General features: G+C 36.3%; 1 protein-coding gene across 3 annotated transcripts in view; it reads right to left on the bottom strand.

Annotated features, from left to right (window-relative positions):
* The window catches only part of LOC109150522 (disease resistance protein RPM1-like), a 28,750-nt gene extending 17,108 nt beyond the window's left edge, over window positions 1-11,642 (bottom strand). Inside the window, exons 1-2 of one of the 3 annotated variants that reach the window (XM_019298451.1) lie at window positions 10,801-10,818; window positions 4,508-6,525 (exon numbers count right to left, since the gene is read on the bottom strand). In XM_019298451.1, coding sequence (XP_019153996.1) covers window positions 4,508-6,473 — 1,966 coding nt within the window. In that variant the 5' untranslated portion in view covers window positions 6,474-6,525; window positions 10,801-10,818. Of the gene's footprint in view, window positions 1-3,511; window positions 6,526-10,800; window positions 10,819-11,625 lie in introns of those variants that run through there. The other 2 variants (XM_019298450.1, XM_019298449.1) reach the window with 2 other exon arrangements.
* Between the last annotated feature and the right edge of the window lie 201 nt (window positions 11,643-11,843).

The raw sequence follows: 11,843 nt of genomic DNA on the forward strand, positions 1-11,843 counted from the left end.
ATCAAACCAGTCAATTTTCTTTATATATTTTATATCCAAGTTGGTCACAAACGGCCAACACTAACAAATAGACCTAGTCATTAGTAATTTTTTTTTTTTTTTTTGAAAATAGTCATTAGTAATTTAATTAAGGTAAATATTACACACTCTACAATACCATTTCCTATTACTGACTTTCGAGATTACTTTCATGGGTTACTAATGAATTAGCTGGGAAAGTTATGTTGTGGAATCGTGTTCATCATGCGTATAGTGAACATGGGGGTAGATCCTTAATTTCTATGCTGTAGATTTATAATTTCTATATTGTAGATTCATAATTTTTTCATACTGTAGATTCATAATTTCTATATTGTAGATTCATAACTTATATACTATAAATTCATAATTTCTATACTGTAGATTCATAATTTCTGTACTGTAAATTCATAATATCTGTACTACGAAGACGAAATAATGTGATTGCGAAGAAAGAAACACCGTTAACAATAAATGAAAATCAAAATTATGAATCTACTATATAAAAATTATGAATCTACCCCTATGTTCACCATGTGCATGGTGAACACGTTTGCACAACATAATTTGCCAATTAGCTGACTACACCTTGAATTACTAAAAAATTTACGTATCAAAAGTAACCAATAAAGAATTGTAATCGTTCGGGTCTCTAGTATGGTCTTTAATTAATCAATAATTAACTTAATGTGGCTACCTTTAGACTCAATCTATTAATTATTATTGTGCTTAATTTGAGCAAAATTTTAGAATCCATTTGAAAACTCAAAAAATGACGTTCAAAATTTTTCGTGTTTAGGTATTCAAAGAAAATAAAGTTAAAAGGAAAATATACATTTTAGTCATCAATAAAAGACTCAATGTGATTAAAAATATTTTCATAGATTTTTAGTTGAAAGACATTTTCTAGATAATTTATTTCTCATTTCTCTTCAAGTTAGTTTTTATTCACCACTTTTGCAATGGGACTACCTAGCTAGTTTTCAGATTATTACACAACCACCATCACCACTTTTGCAATGGGACGAGAAAGCAAGACCAATAAGTGTTACACAACCACCATCACCACTTATGCAATGGGATGAGAAAACACGACCAATAAGTAGGGACGTGAAGATGAGCACTTTTGCAATTGGACTAGCTAGCTAGTTTTCATATTATTACACAACCACCGTCGCCACTTTTGCAACGTGAAGATTAGCACTTTTGCAATGGGACTGTTAGGAACCTTGTATTAGGATTTTGATGATACCAATGTAATGTAGAAAGTAGACCCCTAACTCTTGCGTTTTGTATTGTATCGCTACTTTCGTTCTAGACGAAAGTTGCCATAACTCATATGTAATTCGTGTTAAGCTAGAACAAACACACGAAAAGAGTTATGAATAGAAGATAGGCTGATCAAGGCGAAAGAAGACTCCACAGCAACGAAAGAAGGAGTTGTCATTAAAAAGACAGTTCTTTTCAAGTCTATTTCAACAAGTATTCTTCTTCTCATCAACAAGAAGAATAATCTACCTGTCTGATTTGACAACATCCTAGGACAATAAGGACCTCAACTCATGGGACACGTTATCCAAAGAGCATTTAATGAAGTTGTACTATCTCTGGAGCTAAAAGACAAAAGTCATCAGATCCTCCAAACCTTCAACGGCTACATAGTACAAACCCATTAATGGAGCATTAAATGCATGAGGCTCCATGGTCCTTGTCCAACAGATAAAAGGTTTAAAAATTCATTTCCCTCCAACGGATGAATTTTCATCACCTATATAAACCAACCTTCATCAACTAAGAAGGTGCTGGTTCATTTTTATCACTCTACTCACTCTCTTGCAAAAGGCTCTTAAAAAGTGAACAAATCTCAAAGCTTTTTGCGAACCAGCTAGTTAAGGTGTTAAGGGATTTGAAGTAGATCATCCATCACTGCCCTACATCTTGTAAGAAGTCTTGCACTCTTGAAGCAATCATCCCACACCAACAAGACTTCACAGTTGGAGGAATCAAGAAATACTTTCTCACCAACCTCAACTTAGAAGAAGAAGTTGATAGAGGCGGAGTAAACTCTCGGAGTTGAAAAACCTTCAAAGGCTGTCCGGCTTAGTGATCAAGGAAGTCTTTGTGTAATTGTACTAAAGAGTGATAGTGCAATCCTTCCAGCAGTTGTGGAAGAAGAGTGGAAGTAGGCAAAGTTTGGCCGAACCACTATAAAATCTCGTCTCGCTCTTCTCTTTACTTACTGCTTTAGTTTACTGCTTGCATATCATCCTTTTCATCATTCATCTTATCTTTTCACCAAACTCGTGCAACCCTCTCTTTATAATCTTTCCGCTGTGCTTATCTTACACAAAAGTGTTGACAGGGTTTTTCTTTTAAAAATCTAAAGAAAAACGAGAGTCTATTCACCCCCCCCCCCCCCCTCTAGACTCACCACACTATCTATCGGGACCAACAGGGACTACCACCATCGCCACTTTTGCAATGGGACTAGCTAGCTAGTTTTCATATTATTACACAGCCACCATCGCCACTTTTGCAATGGGACGAGAAGATTAGCACCTGATGCATACAAGGAGCCGGCCACCACATTTTTTTTTTCTTTCTCAACCTACTGAATCACAAAGAGACAATGTCTCTACACTGAGATTTGAATATGAGACCTCTTATTTAAGGGGCCACAACTATGCCGCTCAACCACAAGGCCTTTGACACGAACCCACCACATTTAATTCCTTGTTTGGTGAGAATGTGAGATGAATGCCATTACCAAATTAATTAATCCCACCACCACCACTAACATACCCTGATATTCAATGTCCAACTTGGTCTACAACAACCAGTTAATTAAGGGGTGATTAACCTAATCTACTTGTCTTTAACTCCCTAAGTTGTGCATTATTGACCATATAATTACAAATTTTTAATTAGCGTAGGATTATCGTCATTTAATAATAATAATAATAATAATAATAATAATAATAATAATAATTCAGCGAGGGAATTAGTCACTGCATCCTACGGTGGAAACCATGAGTACACCAAAAAAAATAAAAATAAAATATTATTGTTATTTGGTTGGGCTCGTTGCCTGGGTAGATAGCCTTGTTGTTATCTTTTCCATTATTGTTGTTACTCTATGCACATGGAGACACCCAACTACTAAACGCCTCCACTGAGGTTCAAACCTATCACCTCAGCTACTTAGGAGAGCAACTACATACCATTAGACCACAAAGTCCTTAATTTTTCTTATATTCTTTAATGATAATAATATTTATAGACATTATATATTGGATTATTGTAATAAATAAATTTGATTTCATATAGATTTTAATTAATAGAGATTTGTTAGTTATTTTAAAAAATATGAATATTGGGCATATGTTTTTGGGCATCGCACAAGACTAATATATATATATATATATATATATATATATATATATATATATATATATATATATATATATATATATATATAGGAAAATATAAACAAAAGAGAAAAAATATATATAGTTCTTCATTGATAGAGATAAAGAAGCTTTTCTACAGATGGAGTGTTTATTCTCACGTAAACAAGCTAAGGATAACTACTACTTGGTGGTTTTCAAAAAAAAAAAACTACTACATGCAGTTTCTTAAGAGTTTCTGGTGCTGAACTGTGCAGAAGAGAGCCTGCGCTGCTGCACAGTTTGTTTTATCAATGTTTCGAATAGTGACCCCGAGGCTTTATTACCAAGATTATGAATAGTAATTCTTGGTATATGTTCAATCTTCCATCGATCTGATCCTTCAACACTTATCTTTTGAATAAGTTGTTGAGATGGGTGGAATAGACGCAGTTCTTTCAAATACTCAAGTTCTCTCAAGCCTTCTGGAAGCATTTCTAGATATTTGCAAGCACTCATAGTTAGTGACTTGAGACATTTCATAGCTCCTTTTCCAATTTCCCACTTGGTAAGCTTCCCGCACCGTATACGTAGATTCTCAAGTTTTGGAAAGCTTCCGTCACTGCACCATAACTGTTCTTCACTATAAGAGCCAATGTAGAGATCCAACAGGCTTGGCAGTTTCTCCAGACTATTGAAGAAATCCAAGTCTACATCACAGAATTCTATATAAATTGAGCGAAGATAGTTAAGAGTGCGGGTAAACTTTACTAATTTCTGAAAATTTTCCAGCCTGAGCTTCTCGAGATAAAGGGGTGGTGAGAAATTTCCAAATTCCCATACCATACCATCACCATTATTAATGATTTCATGTCGAATAAATAGAGAGCGTAGATTTGTCATTTTATTGACAGAATCACAAATTGCTCTCCAACATTCCTCCCCTTCCTTGAATACAATGTCCAACTCAGTGAGTTGTGTGAGGTTTACTAATTCTCTTGCTTGAATGGTATTAATCAGTATGCCAGATAATGTTCGAAGCTGAGAACATGTGAATACTATATCATCTGCCGCTTGTTCTGTAACGCTGTCTCCAAAGAGATGTCTCAGCTGCATAAGCTGTGACACGCATTTAGGCAAAAACTTCAAGTTAGTAAATCTTAAATCCAATGTCTGTAGATTGTGCAATCTTTCCAAGGAATCGGGGAGATGTCTCAAATACCTATTACGACTCAGACTTAAGTACCTAAGATGAATTAGATCCCCAACCTCATTGGGCAGTTCCTCCACACAACCAGGTAACCATTCCAACACCAAAACTCTGAGCAACTTCATGTTTTGGAGCATCTGAGGGAGCGAATTCACAATAATCCTTCCACCCTCGATGATGAGTGTACGTAGCTTCTTCATATTTCCGTTTTCAAGATTCACCACCTTTCCCTTGCCTTTCAAGATTATCAAACTACGCCTTTGCTTCCACTCAAGTTTGGTATTATGCTTCAATTTGATTTCAGCAAACATTTCCCTTCTAATCACCTCACCAGCTACATCACGGAACAGGTCATGCATTTCAATTTCGTCGTCCATTCTAACATATATAGACTCATTGCTGACAATCCGAATCAAGCTTCTATTATTGAGTTGAAGGAGGTAATCCCTTGCTATGCCTTCTAGTGGTCTGCCACTATCCTCATTGATAAACCCCTCCGCTATGCACATCCGGATCAACTCTTTGACAAGAAGGCGCTTTGTTTTGGGGAACATTGCACAGTATAAGAAACATGACTTGAGGTGAGGTTGGAGCTCATTGTAACTCAACAATAGGGCTCTGTTGAGAGATTTTAGACTGCCACCTTCTTCGAATTCTGCTGAGTAGTAGTCAAGGCTTTCGAGAGCATCCCTCCATTTTGATGGATCGTCACCCTTTGTGGACATCAACCTAGCCATTGCAAGAATTGCAACAGGTAAACCCGTGCATCTCTTAACCAATGCTTCTCCCAATTCTTTAACCGTCTCATTAGGCCAGTTGCCCTCAGCAGCAAAAGCAAATTTGCAGAAAAAGTTGCATGCTGTATCGAATTCTAGTGGCTTCACCTCAACACAATGAGGCATAGCCCCAAGAAAAGAGCCGCTAGCAATACCATTATCACGGCTAGTGATGATAATTGCAGATGCAGGATGGAGCGGAATGTTGATTTTACTCAACAGCTTCTCATCCCACACATCATCAAAGAATACAACATACCTTTTTCCCTTCAAGTAATCGCAAATGTGGTGCTGAAGAGAATTTGCATCTGCTTTCTCCAGTTGAGACGGCATCTCTGTTCCAACACTTTTGTACAGCCCATTGATTGTTGCCCTCAGAACAAATGCAATATCTGAGGAGTGGTTTACATCAACCCACGAAAAACAATCGATGCTCCCATCATTCTTCACTCTTTCATAAACTTGCTTGGCCAAAGTAGTTTTCCCACAACCTCCGGCTCCCCAAACCGTGATCACCAACATCCGCTCTCTACGCTTATTCTGAATCAGCTCTACTATATCCTCAACCTGCTTGTCAATCCCCACTGCTTCTATCCCCTCCATATATCCACTCCCACTGCCCGTCAGTAACTCGTTTCTTCCATCACTTGTCTTGAGTTTTATACCGTACTTTGATTTGTCTGCTTCTAGAGCAAGTAGCTTCTCATCCATGGCTTTTAACTGCTGATGGAAGCAAAACTGTAACTTCACCCTCTCCACCAAGCTCTGCACGTTGGCAAAGAGGGACTTCACTTCACAAAAATTGCAGGGAGGAGTGTTGAGTTCCAGAAGCTTGGAATCCAACATCAACTCCTCCACCAAGTCCTCAAGTTGAAGTGTGGTATCCCTCAGTTGTGTCACCCAGCTCTCTGCTACCTTGCTGTCTTGTTTCCCCTTGCCTGAATCCTCAACGTAGCCTTTCATGTTGGCTAGCCGACCACTGATTTTCTCCACCTCAGCTTTGATTCTCCACTGGAAAATGACTTCTTGGAAAGCTTGCTCCTTCAGCTTTCCAACTACAAAATCAACAATAGCACCAGCCATAACGTAACTATGGCAAAACACAGATTGTATCTTCTGAGTAAGTATACAAATTAAAGATCGCTTTGCTTAATTGTGGGGATGACTCAACATGGGTTTTGCTGCAAATATATACACCAAAGTAATCCCTCAGCTGGTTTGGTGAGATAGATGCCATTACCAAATTAATTAATCCCACCACTAACCCCCTCAAAATATTTAATCTCCAACTTGCATTGCTCTAAACGTAACAACCAATTAATTAACGGGTGATTAGCCTAATCAACTTGGTCTTTATTTATACACCTAATGAGCTGTTCTCAGCAATTTAAATAATCAAAGAAAACATCAATCACATGTCATATAGGATACTATCTTCAAGACTTCAATCTTCCAAAACGTAATTAATAATTTTATGTTTTTCTCTATAAATATTAAATAATCAACCACTTGGAGTTCAATGGCACCTCTGCAACTCTCCCAAATGGGAGGTCATAGAGTTTTGTGAAACAAATACTATATTATAACAGAGTCAGTATTATCCAAAAAATATATCATTTATTATACTATGGATTATGGTCCATCTTTAAAAAATGAATCATTGACATAAGATTCATTATTAGTATATTGAATATTCTTTTTTAGCACACTTGAAAATCATTTTTAAACTAAACAGCACACTTGAAAATCATTTTTAAACTAAAGAGCTCACTTCAAAATCATTTTTAAACAAAAGAGCACACTTAAAAATTATTTTTAAAGTAGAGCACACTTGAAAATCATTTTTATCTATATTTTTACCCCTTCTTGAACCTATTTTATTTGTGAATTGCCTAAAAACTTGTATGAATTGTGACTAATTTGTGTTGGTTTTATTTCAAGGTGCAATCATTCACAACAAGTGAGGAATTCAATGATTTTTGGTAAGATTTGAGCAATTCTTGGATCAAGAGAGATCAACCAAAGAGTTTGGAATGCACTTAGGAAGTTCCAGGAGCATCGTACTACCTCCTGTACGCCCATCCATCAGCCCATCCAAGATCTCAAAATTAAAGGATGTGTGGTGGCTGTGCGTTGGCGTTCGAACTTCGTTTCGGAAGAAAATTAAAGGATGTGTGGTGGCTGTGCGGGGCGAAGAAGAAACCGTCGAACCGGTGGCTGTGCGGGGCGGGGTGGCAGTGAGCGGTGGCTGAGCGAGACGGCAGCGGCAATCGGACCAGTGGCTGTGCGCGGAGAGTCGTCTGAGCGGGGGTGCGTGAGGTCTGAGCGAAATGGGGTGAGTCACGTCGCCTTTAACCTAATTTTAAAAACCTACGACGTCGGCTATTTAGACAGCCGACGTCTTAGGTTAAATATTAAAAAAAAATAAAAATGAAAAAAGCTTACGACGTCAGCCATTCAAATAGCCGACGTCCTATTGTATTTATTATTTTTAGTATTTTTATTTTTAATATATAAAGTCGGCTATTTGTAAATAGCCGACGTTATAAGTTTTAAAGTCGGTTATCTAAATAGCCGACGTTATATGTGAATTATGTAGTAGTGACACTCGTGTTTTTGTGTTCTTTATGCTATTTAATCATGAGTATTTAGTTTATGGACTTGAGTTAGGGTTGTATTATCTATCTTGATGCTTAGTTTGTGATTATTGCAAAAAGGGGAAGAACTCTAACCTAGGGTTCTTGAGTTTATGAATGATTTGTGTTTGTATTTTATTAATGCTTGGTGTACAACATTCATTAACATGTTTGGGGGGATTCTTGGCCTCAATGAGAGTTGGGTAAAGATTCCAAGCCACTACTTGCATAAACCTGATTTTTCCTATGAAAATGGTGGAAGTTGAGGGCTTTTGATGCTTTGTGTTCTTGAAGAACTTGGAGTTGATTCACCACGAGAGTGGGTCAATTCCTTGTTCTAATCCCTTGTTAATTTGCTCACGTGAGTGACGTATAGACTAGGATTCCTACGTGCATTGGTGAGCTGTCGTAGGCTCCCAAATTAAAACCTTACAAACGTAGTAGCGGGAGTAAGGATCGATCCCACGAGGAGTAACTAGTTTAACTTTTCTGCTCAAATTAAAGGTAGGGGGGTTTGGAATATATCGAGAATAAAGATAAAATAAAAGAGAATTTAAATAAACAAGAAATTTAATTGAACGAATAAAGCAATGAAAATGATATATCGAAAACACTTATAATAAGAAACCTTGGTTAGTAAAGATCCACCACCGGAATTCAACACTGATCATTGATTAATAAAGTAATTAATATGCAATTGAATATTTGTCGTGAAATTATTTCATTTCTGTTTTCCCTTAGTTGTAGGTAAATAAAGCACAAGCGGTTTAATTACCCCTAACTACTAAATAATCTAAGACAAACGCTATAGATTTAATTTAATAGCAGCAATAGGAACTAGGAAAACCGACAAACTAAATAACACAAGCACAAGCGGTTGCATTTAATTTAGGAAAATATTCTACCCGAGACCAATTATCACTAAGCCGTCAATAATTAACCTCAGTTGCTACTGAATATTAGAATAATTTGTAGCACAACATTAGCTAATATAGCAAATAATTATATCAAATAAATAACTAGTAGGCCTCCCTAGCAATTAAATGATACAACTATTCAAATAATTTAGAAGAATATTTAATACTCAAATGTGTGGGATAGAGCATGAGAATGTTATGCATACATTCATCAATTGTGATTATTCTAGACATGTTTGGAATATTTCAGGATTGCCAATAACAAATATTGTTGTCAACTCATTCCCCGAGTGGCTAACAATTGTGCTTACAATGTTCACAGAGGACCAAAGTGCAGCGGTGGTGGCATTGCTTTATTGCTTATGGAGATGCAGGAATTCAGCGGTATGGGACGGCACACTGCCGCGACCTACCACGGCCTGGAGACAGGCCACAGCGGCGCTGCACTCCTACCGGCAGGTGGTGCGCCGTGGCACGGCGGCTCCCACGGTGGCTACGGCAGATGGCGACACCGAGACCACCCCACGGTGTTATGTGGATGCGGGGTATCGGGAGGACACGGGGGAAGCTACGTATGGTATTGTGCTGCTGTCTCCGGAGGGATCTTTTATTGCGGCAAAAAATGGGAGACTATCGAATTGTTTGTCACCATTCATGGCGGAGGCACTAGCAGGTAAGGAAGCTCTATCCTGGCTTTTGGAGAAGAATATAACAACGGTAACGATTCAAACAGATTGTTTACAGCTGAGAAATGCGATACGGCAGAATACAACTATCATAATGTCTTATGTTGGAGTAGTAGTTGACCAGTGTAGGACTTTAGCTTCGTCTTTTAATTATGTCTTGTTTAATCATGTTTCTAGGCAGATTAATGCGCATGCGCACACGTTAGCTTCGTTAGCTTTTATTTAGGATCAGGCTATGTACTGGGATTCTATCCCTCCAGACTGCATTGCAGCTTTGATTCATTAATACAATCATTCATTGGTTGGCTTTCAAAAAAAAAAGACAATATAACTAATGAAAATATTTCTCTTAATTAATTTATTGATAATGAATAATTTTTTTTCACTGAATTAAGACATTGTAAGGACAATGTAGCGAATATAATCAATTAATAAATTTGAATATAAAGAATTTTTATATTGTAGAAAAATAAAGACAATATAACTAATACAATTATTTCTCTTATTTAATTTATTGATAATGAATAATTTTTTTTTGAATAAAGGCATTGTGGACACATAATTCTAAATTAAAGAAATGCATATCTATAATTTTTTGTTGTAGCTACTAAATTATTATTTATATAATTTAATAAGAGTAAAATAGAGTACTAATTATGCCAACTTTGATTGGGATGGGGTTCGAACCAAAGACATTTTTTTTTTATTGAAATCAATAAGTAAGTTAACGGTGAACTAACAGCAATTCTTAAAATTTTAACGGAATTAGTAATGGTGTGTGGATATTTTAGAAAAATTTTAGTGTAAAATTTAAATCTTATCAATCTTTTAATCAATCTGAGCCATTCATTTGATTAAAATCTGTGACCGCCATTTTTTCTACCCATTATAGGCCTAACTCTCTTGGGCTCTTATTAGTATAGTAGATATATATATATATATATATATATATATATATATATATATATATATATATATATTATACTTTATAGCATAAATGTGGTACTTTATAGTGTAAATGTAATACATATTTGATTCTCCACTGGAATATGACTTCTTGGAAAGCTTGCTTCTTCAGCTTTCCAACTACAAAATCAACAACAGCACCAGCCATAATTATGGCAAAACACAGATTGTGTCAACTGTACTGATAGATCTGAGTATACCAACTGAACAAATTAAAGATCGATTTGCTTAATTGTGGGGTTGATTCAACATGGTTTTTGCTGCAAATATATACACCAAAGTAATCCCTCAGCTGGTTTGGTGAGATAGATGCCATTACCAAATTAATTAATAACCCCCTCAAAATATTTAATCTCCAACTTGCATTGCTCTAAACGTAACAACCAATTAATTAATGGGTGATTAGCCTAATCAACTTGGTCTTTATTTATACACCTAATGAGCTGTTCCCAGCAATTTAAATAATCAAAGAAAACATCAATCACATGTCATATAGGATACTATATTCAAAACGTAATTAATAATTTTATGTTTTTCTCTATAAATATTAAATAATTAACCACTTGGAGCTCAATGACACCTCTTCAACTCTCCCAAATGGGAGGTCATAGAGTTTTGTGAAACAGATACTATATTATAACAGGCCCATCTACTATTGTTAAGTGCTCAATTCCCACCACGAACTAAATTAAAGGCTAATTAACCACACTTACCCGCTAAATTTGTTCAATTGACTTTTTTTACAGGTTGCTAACAGGTTATCAATCTAATTATTAAAAAAGTAATTAAAAAGTAATTAAAAAATTAAAAAAAAAAAAAATTAACCTCCTCCCAAGTTCCTTTAGGAAGCCTCCTCCCAAGTTCCCTTAAGAAATCTCCTCACAAGTTCCCTTAGGAAATCTACTCCCAAGTTCCCTTAAGAAAACCTCCTCTCAACTTCATCTCAGGCAAAATCTTTGCCCATTCCACATTTTGACTTTAATATTTACAAAAATCAGTAATAACACCCGCCGTAATTATGGCAAAACATAGATTGTGTCAACTGATCCGAGTAATTATACCAATTGAACATAATATTTGCTTGGTCAACATGGTTTTTGCTACAAATATATAGGGATGGAATTTTGAAATAGGCGGAGTTGAGCTTTAGAAAATAAGAGGTTTGAGTCACGGGTAACTCAGACCCTCAAAAACAAAACTTTTGAACTGAGGGGTCTACCGGACCCCTTGCTCAGACCCTCAAGAACA

This window comes from Ipomoea nil, unplaced genomic scaffold (genome assembly GCF_001879475.1).
Source record: "Ipomoea nil cultivar Tokyo-kokei standard unplaced genomic scaffold, Asagao_1.1 scaffold2279, whole genome shotgun sequence".
Taxonomy (NCBI): Eukaryota; Viridiplantae; Streptophyta; class Magnoliopsida; order Solanales; family Convolvulaceae; genus Ipomoea; species Ipomoea nil.